At 34.5% G+C, this 16,644-nt stretch overlaps 2 protein-coding genes across 2 annotated transcripts; one reads left to right on the top strand and one right to left on the bottom strand.

The window, feature by feature from the left end:
- Positions 1 to 4,231: 4,231 nt before the first annotated feature.
- LOC141668619 (leucine-rich repeat receptor protein kinase HPCA1-like) lies at positions 4,232 to 10,849 on the top strand. Its single transcript, XM_074475572.1, has 19 exons — positions 4,232 to 4,505; positions 4,799 to 4,919; positions 5,020 to 5,091; positions 5,201 to 5,275; positions 5,359 to 5,430; positions 5,707 to 5,868; positions 5,959 to 6,033; positions 6,406 to 6,477; positions 6,577 to 6,648; positions 6,759 to 6,827; positions 6,999 to 7,073; positions 7,466 to 7,537; positions 7,645 to 7,779; positions 7,927 to 8,405; positions 8,517 to 8,678; positions 8,780 to 8,919; positions 9,263 to 9,482; positions 9,802 to 10,037; positions 10,210 to 10,849. The coding sequence occupies exons 1-19, from the start codon at positions 4,430 to 4,432 to the stop codon at positions 10,681 to 10,683; spliced, it is 2,859 nt and encodes a 952-aa protein (XP_074331673.1). The 5' UTR covers positions 4,232 to 4,429; the 3' UTR covers positions 10,684 to 10,849.
- Positions 10,850 to 11,154: 305 nt separating this feature from the next.
- LOC141668621 (cinnamoyl-CoA reductase 1) lies at positions 11,155 to 14,242 on the bottom strand. Its single transcript, XM_074475573.1, has 3 exons — positions 13,675 to 14,242; positions 12,591 to 12,940; positions 11,155 to 11,569 (listed from the first exon to the last, which is right to left on the bottom strand). Exons 1-3 carry the CDS (start codon positions 14,161 to 14,163, stop codon positions 11,416 to 11,418), a joined length of 993 nt encoding a protein of 330 aa, XP_074331674.1. The 5' UTR covers positions 14,164 to 14,242; the 3' UTR covers positions 11,155 to 11,415.
- Between the last annotated feature and the right edge of the window lie 2,402 nt (positions 14,243 to 16,644).

Here is a 16,644-nt window from a genome sequence, read left to right on the forward strand (position 1 = left end):
TCTTGAATCCCTTTTGAAGTGTCATCTCCATAAATCTCCTCTTCACTATCAATGTTTGTGCATAATTATATTGTTATTCCTAGTGGACTAACAATGAGATTTACATAAGGGGGGTTGAATGTAAATCTCAAAACTTTTTCTAGTTTTGAGCAGTTTCAAAGGCTATGTGTTTAAGACAAACAAGTGTATGAATTGCTTTAAGCTAATACAGAAAGATATATATTCAAACACTAATGTAAAGAACACAACAGACCTTAAAAACTTTTCTGGTGGATTGTTGTTCCACCAGAGATGGTATTTCAGAAAATCTGTGATTCAAGAAGTTGATCACAGCTGCGTCCTAGTACAAACTAGATAATTTTTCTCTCAAGATTTTTCTAAACAGCTCTGAAAAAATTCTTTTTTTAATTACTAGCTGCTACTTGGTTTATATATTACCAAGTTTACAAGTGAAGACAAAGATAAAAAGTACAATAATAAAATAAGTTCTCCACTTGTTTCTTCTCCATTTTACTCCAGTGTATTGTTGACTATTGCCTCTTTATACTAGAGTAGAACGACTGCTTTTTCTGATGTTCCTGAAATAGGCTACCACATCTCAGTTGTCTCTGTCAACCCATGTGCCTCTGTTTGTAGGTACAACTACCACTTATCAACTGCTATTTAACAGAACATCCGTTGAAACCTTCATCCGTTGATGACTTTATCCGTTGATGTGTTAACAGTTGAAGCTCTATCCGTTGATGCACTCATCCGTTGAAGGATGTTATCCGTTGAAGCTTTAGAGACATCCGTTGAAGTTTTGTTTCTCATCCGTTGAAGGTCTTTAAGTTATCCGTTGACACCATTTCATTTATATAAAATTACAAGGCATGAAATATTTACAATTGGCCTTCCTATCTGCATATCCTCTAGTAGTCAACATGACTTATAATTTCCCTCAACATTTAAGAATTATATCTCAAATTCAGAGACTGAAATGTGCTACAACACTAGACTTATTTCTAAGTAAAGCTACACCATCAACGGATAGCCAAAATGGTCTTATCCGTTGATGCTACAAACACTAGATTTCTACTTAAGTGTTTTGTTAAACATATCATCAAACTAATGCACATATATTCCTAACATATATATATATATATATATATAGACATTTACTCCGTGGAGAATCATCTTATATGGAGAATCGTGGAGGACCATTATTTTTATTATAGAATCTCAACACAAATTGTAAAATTTTATTTTAAAAAATATATAATTTGATGCTAATCTAGAATAATAAATATAATAAAAAATCTAACAATTAAAATTTGATAAAATTACTTGATTTTAAATTTTATTCTACAGTGAAATAATTTTTAATAATTGTGATTCTGCTATAGAACCGATTTAAACTTTTTTAATAATTTCAAAAAAAATTGTATAACTTCGATTTTTAACTTGATAATTAAAAGTCATAACTGTATATAATAAAAAATATAATAAATTATATATTTTATATTTTTTAACTAATAATTCTCCACGATTCTCTCTTCTATATAAGAGCGTACTCAATGGAATGCTACCTTATATATATATGGGGACTAGATGAAATGTCACTAATGGTTTTCGCAATGGGTAGTCATAATCAAAATTCTCTACAAATATCGATTCGATTTGAATTACGGACGTATGTTCGGGACCCGAGTTTGCCATACCAGGGAGGGCAAGTAGTGTGGGGTCCTGGTGAGCTTGTAATCTAATGATCTAAAGCTATACGATGAACTTTCCAGATCGCACTCGTGACTTGCTCCCTGTTTTATCTTTTATTTCAATAATTTTTGGATTTTTTTTTGTAATGTTTGATAATATATACTATGTTAAATTTACATTTTTGTAAAATTTAAGATATTTGGAATTGCTTAATTAAAGATTGACCCTATTTGTCAATTACCGGTTAGCGGTTTGAATTGACTGTTTTAACTAGCTGATTGAGTAACCTGTTTTGACGTTTAGTTGTTTTGGACAAAACAGTTTGGTAAATAGATTGTTTAATTAGTTTTTTCTATACACGAGCTTAATTAGCTTTTTAAAAATAAGCTTTTTGGAATCAACAACTATTTCAAAAATTAAACTACTAACTAATTTATTTTAAAAAGCTAATTTATTTTAATTCAATATTTTTCGGTGATAAAAAACTGCAAATATATAGGGGCGTTTGGTTCATGATGGAGAAACGGAATGAAATTGAGAAAGGGAAATGAGGAGAAAGTAAAGTAATGATCCGGAATTGTTTTACGTGTTTGGTTCAGATTCGGAAACGGAATGAAAATTTACATCATTTTATTTATTTTTGATTTTTTAAAATTAAGTAATCTCAATATAGTCAAATATATTTATATGGCAACAGTATAATATATTAGCATTATAATAAACAAACATATTTAATTATTCAATAGAACCATTAATTTTTTTAATAAATTAACATATAAATTTATATCAAAATTATTTTTAATTTATATAAACTAAATTATAAATCATTTTAATTTTTAAAATTAATTTTTCATGCTGATCTATTTTTTGGGTCCAAGATTTAAATTATAACTGAAACAAGAATATAAAAATGGGAAATGGAGTTCAAATACCTGGTGAGAGATGAGGAATGTAGTTTAAGGAATTTAGGGTAAATCTACAACTAAAAAAGGGGAAAAAGAATAAATATTTTTACTAAACAAACATCAACAAAGGAAATTAACCTTATTTTTTCCCTTTCCCTTTGTTGAATCTCTCGTACCAAACGTCCCATAAATATATTAATCATTTGTTAGGGGTTCTGAAATTTGTAGATCAAATAATTTGGTAGTAAAATTTAAAATTTGAATTAATATTTCGGGAATACAGAACAAATGAAAACACACACGTGGAGGTGTTTGAATTTTCTTTTTCTTTTCGTCAAGAAATTTATTATATCTATTAAGCAATGATCAGGAGCCACCTTTACTTCACTATTTGCCTCGGTAAGTCTAAGAAAATAATTATTTATCTGTAATATTATATAATTTACGAAACATTTAAAGTTTGGTTAGTTCTTTGTTCACAATTCAGAACCGTTAGATCAAAGTAACAAGAACTTTTAGATTTGGTCTTAAAAATTAGTATAATTTAAAAGATATAAAGTTTGAATTCTGTCATCAACATATTAAAATTATAATTTACAAACAATCGTGCACGGATATAAAACTCGGAAATGGATTGTACTCGGCGGCTCATTTTCAATATCTTAGTAATTCGAATTCTGTCATCAACATATTAAAATTATAATTTACAAACAATCCTTTACGGGTATAAAACTAGGAAATGGATTGTACTCGGCGGCTCATTTTCAATATCTTAGTACTTGACCAGATACTCGCTTAAATCAAATCGATTGACCTTCGATCTCCGAGTACTCTAGTCCGTGTTAATCGATTTTAAGAACACTACAATTATGGAGGAATGAATGATACAAAACAGAATCACAGATATATACATAAACCTTGTGGAATTTAGGTATGTATTATTGCATGGTATTAAATACTTTGTATCAATGTATAATACATGTCTATATCAACTTGCTGTATATCCCACCCACCATTTTTGAAGTCTTTAATACATGTTCATCAATGATGCAAATATCCACTTGTGTATGGCTATGAATTTTTTAGATAAGGACTTTGCCCATAACTCATTTTACTAGACTTAAGCTAAACTAAATCTAAGCTAAACTAAATCCCGTGTATAGGATGTTTGTTAAGTTGCCAGCTCTCGTAAAACCTTAAAGTGTTAGAATATGGACTTAATTGCTATCACGTCTCACTTAAGCTTAGGTCATTGAACTCGAGAAAACGTGTGATTTATGTTACTCGGACTCTTCATTTTACATTCGAGTATCCGTGTCGGACATTCGATACTTGGACATGGAACTCAGACATGGACACTTATTTTAGGCAAAAAACATGTATATTTTTCAAAATCTTGCCCAGTCTGATACTTGGACACGTGTCCATGTCGGACACTTCTAACCGAGTCCGAGTAACATAGCGTGTAACTTGTGAGCGAGCTCTGATGCCATGTTAATATAAAGTTGCCACTCTTTCCAAACCTAAAGATGTTGGTACAGGAACTTTGTTGGATCATATGTATTTAACTTATTAGATGGGGTAAAAACTAGCAAAAAGTTATAATATGGATCTATTTGTTGACTTACTTTTAAGGTCTGTGGATGTGGTAGGTTAGGTTTGGATATTAAGACAAGTTGTGCATCAGAGCTTTACTACTCTTTCTTTGGCATGTACATTGTAAACTTAATGTCTTCTATCTGAGGTTGAGAGTTTTGAGTGTATAAGGTTTTCGTTCTTGAGCCTCCCACTGACAGGATTGTGGACTTTATACGATTGCTTATCGTATAATGGATCAGACTATTTATACATATCTACTGGTTTTTTTGGTTCATTTTCTGGTTGTCGCAGCACAGTCTGAGGACTGTAAGTTATTATGATCTGTAATTCGCCATGTTTGTTTATTGATGGGCTGTAATTGGATATTCTACTTATCTATGTTTGCCTGATTAAGTACTTCAAACTTGAATATTTAGTTCAAATGCACTAACAATTAAGAACTGAGACATAAGCTGCTACTTGGAATATTAAGATTACAGGAAGCTTTTTTTGTCTGTTTTTACTTAATATGGAAGTTACTCACTGAACCAACTGGCAGATATTATTCTTTGAGAATCAACCAGGTATGTAATGGACTAATGGTGCTGTTTATGTTGCAGCTGCTATTCTAGAATCCATCAAGAATCAGTGGAAGAACACACCGCCAAGTTGGGTAGGCTCGGATCCATGTGGAAACAACTGGGAAGGAATTGTTTGCACTGATTCTCGCGTGACATCCATGTATGAACTTGTTTGATTTGCCCTTCAAGTACTAGCTTAATTAAGTTTACTATTTTCATTTTCATGCATTTATTTTATCTTGATGCTCTTTTGGTTTCAGAACATTAGCAAGCACAAACTTGCAAGGTGAGCTGTCAGGAGACATCGCGAATCTTTCTGAACTGAAGATTCTGTAAGTCCTCTATTCAGGAATCCTTTAGTTCTATGGAAGAATCTGGAAGCTGGCTTAGTACTGGTAGAAAATTTGATGTTTAAATCTGATACTTATCCTTCTGATTTAGAGATTTGTCATACAATAAGGAATTGAGCGGACCTCTTCCTTCAACAATTGGAAAACTGAAGAATCTGAAAAACTTGTAAGCATTTTATTTATTGGTAGACAATTGTTGCTAACTTTTGATTGTTTCAAGTTCCTCAACTTCTCGAGGTTTTGTAACAGAATTTTGGTTGGCTGCGGTTTCACTGGCCTGATACCGGATTCCATTGGGTCTATGCAGGAGCTGGTTTATTTGTAAGGACACATTTTAGTTTTTAACTGCAGTTTCTTCTTCTGGTATACTAATTTGACATTGAAGTCTGAATACTGCATTACTTCTTTAAAACCACGGACAGAAATGAGAAATTAGCCGCCTTTCAAAATTTGTGCTTGTTCAACTCCTTGCACATGATCTTCTATAGTAAAATTTTATACCACTGCACAGATGTGATCTGCACACACATATCATCTCAGAGAAGGATTTTAAAAGTTTCTGCTAAACTGCACGTCTGCGCACCCCATATTTTGCAGGTCTTTAAATCTGAACAGCTTCAATGGGCATATACCAGCTTCTATAGGAAATCTGTCAAAGCTTTATTGGTTGGATCTAGCAGATAATAAACTCAGTGGAGAAATACCGGTCTCCAGTGAGAGCAGGCCTGGTCTTGATTTGCTGGTTCATGCAAAACATTTGTATGTTTTATTTTTGCTCTCTTACTTTGTTGTTCATTCATTTAGAAATAATTGTTCAATTTGCCATTAATGCTTGTCAACCATTTGCAGCCACTTTGGGAAAAACCAGCTATCAGGTGTCATACCACCGAAGCTCTTCAGCTCAGAAATGAGCTTGATACATGTGTATGTTCCGAGCAATTTTCTCTCTAAATCATGTATAGTATGACATTATTTCTTCTTCTTTTTTTATTTTCAGACTCTTTTAGGAAGTTGCAGACTGATCCCCTTTTGCCTCTCGAATTATCTAATACAGCTTTCTAAAATATTAAAATTTATAAAATTACCCACCTGTTCTTGATTATATCGTCTATGAATGAGAAGAATCGTAAACTAAATACATGTCAAACACGAGTATGATAATGACAGTGTTCATATTAGGTAGATAAACTAATCTATTAAGCACTCTCTCTGGGCATAACTTTCCTTAAACTGTCACTTGTAAGAAATAGTAAGAAGAACTAAAGTTCTTACAGTTTTGCTCTTGAATCTAAGCAGGCTTTTTGAAAGTAACCAGCTCACCGGAAGTATTCCTTCTACTCTAGGACTAGTCAGCACCTTGGAAGTGGTGTGAGTACCTTGTCATATACTTGATTGGAATCTTACGTTCTTTTTTTCCCTATGAACTTTGGTCGATATGTTGAAAGATGCTGTCACTATTTATTGCAGACGCCTGGACAGGAATTCTCTGAGTGGAAGCATTCCTTCAAATATCAGTAACCTTACCACAGTCAATGAGCTGTAAGTAGAGAGAAATCGTAAAACCTCATCAGTAAAACATTAACTCATATCCATCTATGTTTAAATTTTTTCTAATTCATCACTGACAAAATGTTTGATTTATTTCACAGGCACTTGTCTAACAATAGATTGACTGGCCCCTTGCCTGACCTTAGTGAAATAAGTTCTCTTACTTATCTGTAAGTGACGAATACATCAATAATAGTATATAAGCACATTTCAACCACCACTGCTATTTGGGAGAATGATTTAGCACAAAAGTAGGTGTAAGTGTAGAAATGCAACACTTAAAAGATAGTTGGGCATACAATGTGTCAGTAATTAAGGGGTATTATTCCTTCTCATTGCAGGGATCTAAGCAACAACTCGTTTACAGCGTCCGATGTTCCTCCTTGGTTTACAACATTACAGTCTTTGACCACATTGTAAGACTCTCTCTATTCTGTGTACAATTAGGTAGTTAACCAATGTCCTGTAATGGATACAAGAAGTTCTGAGCTTCATCCTGTAATCCGTAGCATTTATACTATACGACAACAAATATAACTAATGACTGGAATCAGTTACACCACTAAAAAATAACAGATTTGAAATTATTTGAACCACAACACGCTATATATTAAATTTACGGGTTATCTGACTATCAGTGTAGCCCTACGCTGCATTACTCATTACTGACTAAAGGCCTTGGCATCAAGAATCTGTTGGATACAATTATATCTTCCTCGCGTATTATTACAGAAAAACTACTCGGCTCTACCTCTACCTCTTCCATTTTTTGATGGTCTGTATATAAATAACCAGTTTTCAATGACAGAATGATGGAACGGACAGAACTTCAAGGAGAAGTACCAGTTGCACTTTTCAGTGCTCCTCAACTACAGACTGTGTGAGTAAGCTAATAAATTTGGACTTTATTGAAAATCTATTCTATGTATTGAGTTTGACTAAGGGAAAGAATTCAGCATTTGAAATTTTATCACAATAATGTGACAGAATATTAAGGCACAACCAGCTTAACGGAACCTTGGATCTTGGAACCAGCTATAGCAGTAATCTTAAACTTGTCGATCTGCAGAGCAATTCAATATCTGAAATAAAACAAAGACCTGGACACGATAATAATCTAGTGTAAGATTTTCCTCTCATTTATCTGTCCTTGATATTTTGTTAGTTTATTATATTCCTTTACAATGGTTCTTTAAAGAGACAAAGAATTCCTGCAGACTTTTTGTCGTCGGCTTATTAATTTTTTTTATTCAATACTATGTTCTGCAGGCTTGTCGGTAACCCAGTTTGTGAGGAATCAGGAGCAACTGGAATCTACTGTAGCATTCCTCAACCTAATGCGCAGTATACAACACCATTTATCGATTGTACGCCTACATCCTGTCAAGCTGATCAAATTTCAAGCCCACACTGTCAATGTGCATATCCATACATGGGTACCCTATATTTCAGAGCTCCTTCTTTCTCAGACCTAGGAAATGCAACCATGTATGAATCTTTGCAGAACACTATGTTGCGCGTTCTTCAGACAAATCAGGTTCCTGTGGATTCCATTTCGCTGAAAAATCCAACTAAAAATTTAGACGATTACCTTGTACTGAGGCTGGAAGTTTTCCCATCTGGCTTAGATCGTTTCAACAGAACAGGAATTTCTAGGACTGGATTCATGCTTAGCAACCAAACTTTTAAACCCCCTCACGGGTTTGGACCATTTTACTTTAGTGCTGATGCATATAAGTACTTCCCTGGTAAGTGGTAATGCAGCATTTCTCATACATATATGCAACTTTCACATTTAAATAATGGTATTTTAGTACTTAAATGTATATTTGAGAATGCTTATGTATTTTATATTTCAGGTAAATCTTCTACAGACTCTAAGAAGTCAGTAAGTACAGGCATTTTGATTGGAGCAGCGCTTGGTGGTTCTGTCGTTCTGCTTTTATTAATCTTTGCAGGAGTTTATGCTTACCGTCAAAAGAGAAGAGCTGAAAGAGCCGACAAAAAGAACAATCCATTTGGTAATCGTGGCAATCTTTAACATCTTATTGACTCTTCTATCATTTGTGTTAATCCTGGTACATCTGAAGATTCACTCAAGTAATGTTCTGATAATTTTCAGCATCTTGGGACTCCAATAAATCCAGTGGTGGTGTTCCTCCTCAGTTAAAAGGAGCAAGAAATTTCTCGTATGAAGAGCTTAAGAAAAGCACAAACAACTTTTCTGAAGCCAATAATATTGGCTCCGGTGGTTATGGAATGGTAAGGAACTCGATAATCTCTGCGTGAAAATATTTATTTAAATAATCATGAACCTTCTTTTTAATTGTCAAAAATCACGCAATCTCACTTCTCTTAGAGTCTTAGTTATCTACCTGCAGTTCTAAAAATCCAATGTAGCAGTTACATTTGAGTCCATGGCATCATTTGTTAAAGGCACTTATGATGTCAAAATATGTTTCAAGTGACTATATTTTGTTTCTGTTTCTCACTCAGAAGTTGAGCTGTATCATGAAGACTACAAATTAGTCACTCATATTACTAGATGGCATTCCTAAAACTAAAGAAATGTTCTGCAATTCTGAAATTGCATTATCTTTTGTAGGTTTACAGAGGACTTCTTCCCGGTGGGCTACTTGTTGCAATAAAAAGAGCTCAACAAGGATCTACTCAGGGTGGCCTTGAATTTAAGACGGAGATTGAGCTTCTTTCAAGGGTTCATCACAAGAATGTTGTCAGCCTCGTGGGATTCTGTTTTGAGCAAAGTGAACAAATGCTGATCTACGAGTTCATCCCTAATGGAACTTTAAAGGAAAGTCTTTCAGGTATGCGTTTCCTCCATTGTTTGTCTATGAAAATACAGATTCGGTACTAAATAGAGAGGTTTCATGATGGAGAATCTAATGTAAAAAATATTCGTGGAAGCTGTTGATGAAGTGCTAAATAGATTCCTGACTTCGGCTAAAAGACTAAACAGGCATATTCTTTAACAAAATATTTCAAATTCCTTAACGACGGATAGATCTTTCAATAGATTAACTAAAATTGTTACTTTCTGTATTAAGATCATTTCGACATGTACAGATAACCTAACTTCAAAAGACAGATAAACTTAGCAACAAATGAAACTAACATTTTTTGCAGGAAAGTCTGGCATCAGGTTAGATTGGACACGACGACTCAGAATAGCACTTGGAACAGCTAGAGGTTTGCAATATCTCCATGACCTTGCCGACCCTCCCATCATACACAGGGACATCAAAACCAACAATATTTTACTTGACGGAAGCTTAAATGCTAAAGTCGCTGATTTTGGACTCTCCAAGCTAATGAGTGACGCAGAAAAAGGTCATGTAACAACTCAAGTCAAAGGGACAATGGTACAATAACGCTTCTTTGTTAAACGTATTTTGTCCTGAACTTCACTATTAGTTTATAATCGATGATTCAAACTTGTAGAGATAATATATCAGCATAATTTTTGAAAAGCAAGGACTGCAATTTATCTGCTCATTTCAAATTAAGTCTGACAATTCCATATATTGGTTGTAGGGCTATTTGGATCCTGAATACTACATGACTCAACAGTTGACCGAGAAGAGTGATGTTTACAGCTATGGAGTGGTACTACTAGAACTGTTGACTGCAAAAAGCCCGATTGAGAAGGGGAAATATATCGTAAGAGAAGTGAAACAAGCAATGGACAAGACAAAAGATTTGTACAACCTTTCTGAAGTGATCGATCCTGCAATTGCCTTCGGACATGAACTTAAAGGTTTGGAGAGGTTTGTGGAGCTAGCACTAAATTGTGTGGAAGAAGTAGGAGCCAACAGGCCAGACATGAGCGATGCTGTTAAAGAACTCGAGAGCATCATGAAGTTTGCTGGTATAAACCCGAATGCTGAATCAGCATCAACTTCAGCAAGTTATGAAGGTGTCGAAAAAGGTGACAAGAATCTGTACAGCAATGAGAGTCTCTTTACATATAGCGGTTCTCATCTCAGTTCAAATTTAGAGCCCAAGTAAGACGTCTGTCCGTGCTTTAGTTACTGTAATTATGTAAGATTTTTATGTGTGTGCATGAATCAACAGATAGTGAGAAACCTGAAGTACACTTTAGCATTTGTTACTTGTTGTAGAGTGATTTGAAGGTGAGTATTCAAATGCAATTTATGCGAGAGTTTATTGCTTTTGTATGCCTAAAATGAAAAAAATACCTCAGGGGATTCCAATACTTTGCATTCAATATATCTTACAAAACAGAAAGACTAATAGTTGAAGCCAAATTGTAGTTTATAGAACATAAAAGTTACCTAAACTTGTCTTGCTATGGATGACAAGAACATAATCGAATATCTGCATTCTGTCCCTCATCGCGTGCTAATTACCAGTGCAGTGCAAATTCAAATCTGCTACTCCTGCATATCCTGATTTTGTTTTGAGAAGATCTATTTTGTTACTTGGTGATCAAAATCTACATAACAATCATAACCTGAGTCCTTGAAGCATTCTGTTAATTAATATCGAGTCCCAGAACATGGTCTTACACAAGCCAAGAAATAGTCTCCAGTTTCATATTAAGATCAACTTCAAATGGATGCTCAGAATTTGAATACTCAAGTCTGGTTAACGTTATATTACAACTGCGCTAAATAGGTAAAATTTCATAAAATCTGTAGATGAATTTTTATGATAGAATTACATATCGATGAAAACTCTTTTTCTTGGGGCAGATACAGACATAAACTAATAAAAGGTTCAAGCTTTCTGCAGAAGGAAGCCTTTCTCCTTGAGACTCTCCACTGTTTCCTTAATAGCATCCTCAAGTGGCGTAAAGACTAGTCCCAAATTAATCAATTTCTTCGCAGCATCTTTGCAAGAGACTAATCCGGGCTGTGTTTCCTCTGTAAACCTGTATATAGTTCAGTGTAGAGAATGCATCAATAGAACTGAGCAAAATGATCAAACAGATGGACATAACCAAAAGCCTAACTAAAGTTCAAACTATTTGAAGTTCTTGAAATAGAAAAAAGCATCCAAGAATAGCTTTTCTACTAGTGCATAAAAGGCATTATTGTTACACTCCCGCAAAAACTTCTTACATTTCATTATCATTTGAAATAAGTTTATATTCTGCCATCACTAGCCTGGCATTTTAGATATCTCAGAGTCTTGTAAAAATAAAGAAAGATGCCTATGAGCACACTTCACATATGCTTTTTCCACAAAAGTTTAGTGGGACGCCAGACTAACATTTAACCGTAAAGCTTAGTCTCAACAAAGAGTCCTGTTGAGTAGTGCAGCACGTATCGTCCACTGATACAATTATAGATGACTTATATGGAGCATAGATTTGAGGGTCTCCTCAATTACAGAAAGAAAAACTTATCGGTTGCATAAAATTGCAAGTGACATCTAACTGTTTCTACTACAAGTCATTCTACTTAATCATCACATCTATTCTAAGAAAGCATTTTTTCCAATTATTTTCCTCCACTTGTTAAAGTTTCAACTTCTAGTCTGCGCCTTTTACACTTCCATCCATTGACACTTTAAATAGGGAGAGTTGCTTGACACCGACTTATGGACCAAATGTTTCAGGAAATGGTACTGCATTATTATAAGGGAAGAGGCAAGCTGAGTATGGTTTTCTACAGCAAAGATGTATGATTATACATTCGTTAGATTGTGAATGATTAGACGCGTCTTTCTCATTGCTGTGGCAGTCTAGTGCTGGAGAAGGAACATTACTTAATAAGTCACTATACATGATGAAGCTACTAGTTGATTAGACTATTATGTTCTACAATCTACATTATCCCCTGAATTAGTACGACTATAGTATGCAGTATTAGAGATTACGTATCTGCTCTATGATAATTACTATAGTATGAATTTTCTATAAGAACTGATGTAAACTACTAGATACAGACCTGTGAACCGGAAACTCAGGATAGAGCTTGGAAACCATGTCAGCAAAATCGCGAAACTGATAAATGCCATTAGTGCAAAGGTATCTACCAGCAGCATCAGGGGTTTCATAGAGTAGTACTTGTGCCCTTGCAACATCTCTAACATGAACAGCCCCTAACCAGTGATATTCTTGAGTATCCGTCGATCCTTCCAAAAGCTGTTTAAGTACAGCGCAGCTTGCGTTTAAACCAGGTTGCAAAAGTGGCCCAAGACAGGTAGCTGGATGTATTGCCACAACATCAAGCTCGTTTCCTGCAGCAAATTCAAATGCAGCTTTTTCTGCCAGTGTTTTCGACACTGGATACCACTTCTGTACAAACCGTAAATTTCACAATTAAGAAAAAAAAACTTAAATGCTTGCATTATTGACATTGCTTAGCAGTTGGCATCAGCCTATGCAAATGAATCATTTGAACAAGAACTAGTTATAGGTTTAATCAAATCCAGATTTTATTAGTAGTACCAATTACATTTATAACATGAAAGACTACAAATAAGCATTTACAGAAGAACCACGTTTAATATTCGATAGACAAATAATCTCGTCAAATGAACGTAGACAGTATGATTTTAATCTCGATAAATGAATAAACTTATCCGATTCCGAGAGTATTCATGACAGAGGCCAACTGTACATAGAAATCGTCTTTATCTCAATCCCCAACTAATTTCCAATCAAGAATGTAGGCATATCTTGCTGTTGGTCCCAAGAAATAAATGCTAGTATTAAATAAGACAACAACACAACATCATATTCATCACTAACAATAAAAACTTAAAAAGTCTACCAGTCTACCAGTTAGTCATATAAGTGAATATTCCACTGACAGTTGGGTATTCATCGTTTTAGTCAATTTTTCAGAAATTGGTCATTTTTGCTAATTTTATATAAAAATATGATAAATTTATCGTTCACAACTCGAGTAACGTATCTGAAACATATGAACATTTTTATCCTAACCGTAGACCGATAAACCTCCGATAAATCATTATAATTTGGTTTGCGGAAAAAAATTATTGACCGAAAAAAGGCGAAAAAAATACCTGATGAGACATGCAGTACTTAAGATCAGTCCAAGAAGCCTCATCAACAACCTTACCACTCCTCCACCCCGGATTCGGAACCATCGCCGATATCGAAGAAGTGATCACCACGCGCCTCACATTAAACCTCTTAGCAGCCTCAACAACATTCAAAGTCCCATGCACGGCGGGCTCCACTAGCTCCTTCTTCGGGTCCACCGGGTCCTCCAACGTGCATGGCGATGCTACGTGAAACACGCCAATGCATCCTTCTACGGCCTTCGATATCGCGGTTGCGTCGAGAAGATTGGCCTCGTGGATGATCACGGTAGCGCGTGAGGTGGTGGCGAGTGTGGTGAGGTGTGTGGCGTTTGAGCCGGGGAAAATGGTTGCATGGATGGTGGTGTAGTTGGATTCTAGTAGGGTTCGGACTAGCCATGATCCGATGAAGCCGTTGGCTCCGGTGACGCAAACTGGATCGGATTTCGGGTTTCGAGTCGGACCAGCCATGGCTTTGATGTTTTTTTGGTGAGAAGTGGAGTGAGTTGGCGAGTGAGGATGATCTACAAGACAAGGAGGATATCATTTGTAATGATAGACTGATAGTTGACTTTATCTATTTCTTGATCCAGATTCGCGGGGATCGTTTTTTATATCTGATAACCCTAAAGAGGGAAGACACACAGATATATAATAAACAATTATATACATGATTATATCCAAATATCAGCATATTTCATTTAAATGTCTACAACCTCATAACAATACTCATATTGTGATCTGTTCCATAAACATTCTACTAATATCATAATTTAGCAATCATAAATTCAGAATAATACCTTATAAGTATCCTAGATCACCTATGGCTGTCAACCTGTCTTGGCTCTCCTTCCCTTCTCGCTTCCTTGCTTTGGGATATAGCCTGACCTTGGGATCGCCTGGGATATCCTCTAAAATACTTAATAAAATATTATATATGTCTTAACAATTACTAAACATAGACATAGTATAATATTTACTTCGATCTCACAATATTTTCTTGTATAGAGATTGTAGAGAGAAAGGTTTAGCTACTCATAGAAAATTTATAAACAACTATTTCCATTGATGAAAATTTTTGATATCTCTTAATGATTTACAAGATGGCTTTTATAGAGTTTTTCAATCTCTGTTGATTCTACTAATTTCTATTTCTAAGATTCCCTTTTAATTTCCTCCGTTCTTTTTCTTTCCTCTTTTTCAAAAGCTGAATCCACTTTCTGTAATTTGTCTGCCATTCCACCTTCTTTTTGACTTTAGAAATAAAATTTCTGGTAAATGTCCTTGTCTTTTCTGCTGCTGTCTTTTTCTTCTAGTAACCTTTCTTCTTTGTTGCTGCTGTCTTTTTCTTTTTCCTGAAAATTATTATTATTATTATTATTATTATTATTATTATTTTTTTTTTTTTTTTTATTTTTTACAGTCACCAATATAATTTGGGCCGTAGCGTCATTTGTAATATGTTTTCAGTCACCAATTCTTATTGGGCCGAAATATCATTTGTAATATGCTTTCAGTCACCAATTCTCATTGGGCCGAAATATCATTTGTAATATCCATAGGTCACCAATTCTTATTGGGCCTATCAATTCATCGTTATTATTACATTGTTAGGTCACCAAATTCTATTGGGCCTAACTTTCATCAAATAGTATTACATTGTATTATATGGTTAGGTCACCCTTTCAGGGCCTAACAAATATTTATGCAAAGGGATCAGAACATCCTTCTTCTTTTGTTGCTATATTCTTTAGAGTTGCCACTGGTCTCCGTCTTTGGCCTGATAATAAATTCTGATAAATTTCCTTTGTCTTCTGAGCATGATTGTGCTTTAAATCTGATAATCTTGCATGCATTTCGTTCAAAGCTGTAGTATCCCTGCTAATTATATCATTATTATAATAAATGGTTAGTATTTCTTCTGCTAATCCACCTTTACTTGTGCCAATGACACATGCCTTTCCTCCTCGTATCATATCTTCAAGTTTAGACTTCAATGTTGCTATGCCGATTGCTCTTTTGTTACACAACCAGTCGCCAAATTGCTCTATTGTACATGCCATGTCCGTCTTTAGGCTAGTATTTTCACCTTCTATAGTAGTATTCCTGCCATACTTAAATATTTGACAGAGTAATATGGGTTTTCCTGTTAAGTCAGTACAGGCATCAAAAACCTGTATACCATAAATTCCTCCTGGTCCGTATGAATTCATGTAAGATTGAAGGCTTTGTGTTATAGTTGATGGTAGTTGTGCTATACTTGATAAGGTTTCATCTACCATTATTTTGTCAATAAATCCTAAGAGTAATAGGTTTTTTACTACAGTTGAATCTGCGTTTTCCCTACAGATATACCTTGGGTATTTTCCAAATTTCCCATTTCTCAGGATTGTAGTATTGGTTTTATAATCATAGTACTTTTGTATTTTTTCAAAGGACTCGGTATATTCTTTGGTAAAGGTTACACGATCTTTTAGGGTAATGGTGTTGATAGTATTTTCTGGTATGGTTATTGTTTTGATAGTAGGAGTATTGGCTAATCTTGATACAAAGGTTTCTGGGGTTTTTTGTAGGTTGTTTAATATTCTGAGTTTTCCTTCTAAAGTAGTAGTGAGTTGGCTGATTTCCTCGTTAATAAAGTTTATCTGGTCATTCTTTTCCTTTATCTTCTGAATTACTTCTCCCACCTGTATCATAATACTGCTAATACTTTCCATTTTCCCTGCTAAGATAGTCTGCAAGAATATTTTTAGTACCTGATATGTTTTTTACAATAAAATCATAATAACTAAAAAATGCTTGCCAATTTCTTCTTTTATTTAATTCTGGTAAAGGGTCAATTTTATTGAATATAAATGATCTTACTTGAGTATTATCTGTTCTAACAACAAATTTTACAGGTAGTAAATGATAATGAAATCTTTTAATCCCTAATTTTACAGCTAATAGTTC

This window comes from Apium graveolens, chromosome 6, assembly GCF_009905375.1.
Source record: "Apium graveolens cultivar Ventura chromosome 6, ASM990537v1, whole genome shotgun sequence".
Classification (NCBI taxonomy): Eukaryota; Viridiplantae; Streptophyta; class Magnoliopsida; order Apiales; family Apiaceae; genus Apium; species Apium graveolens.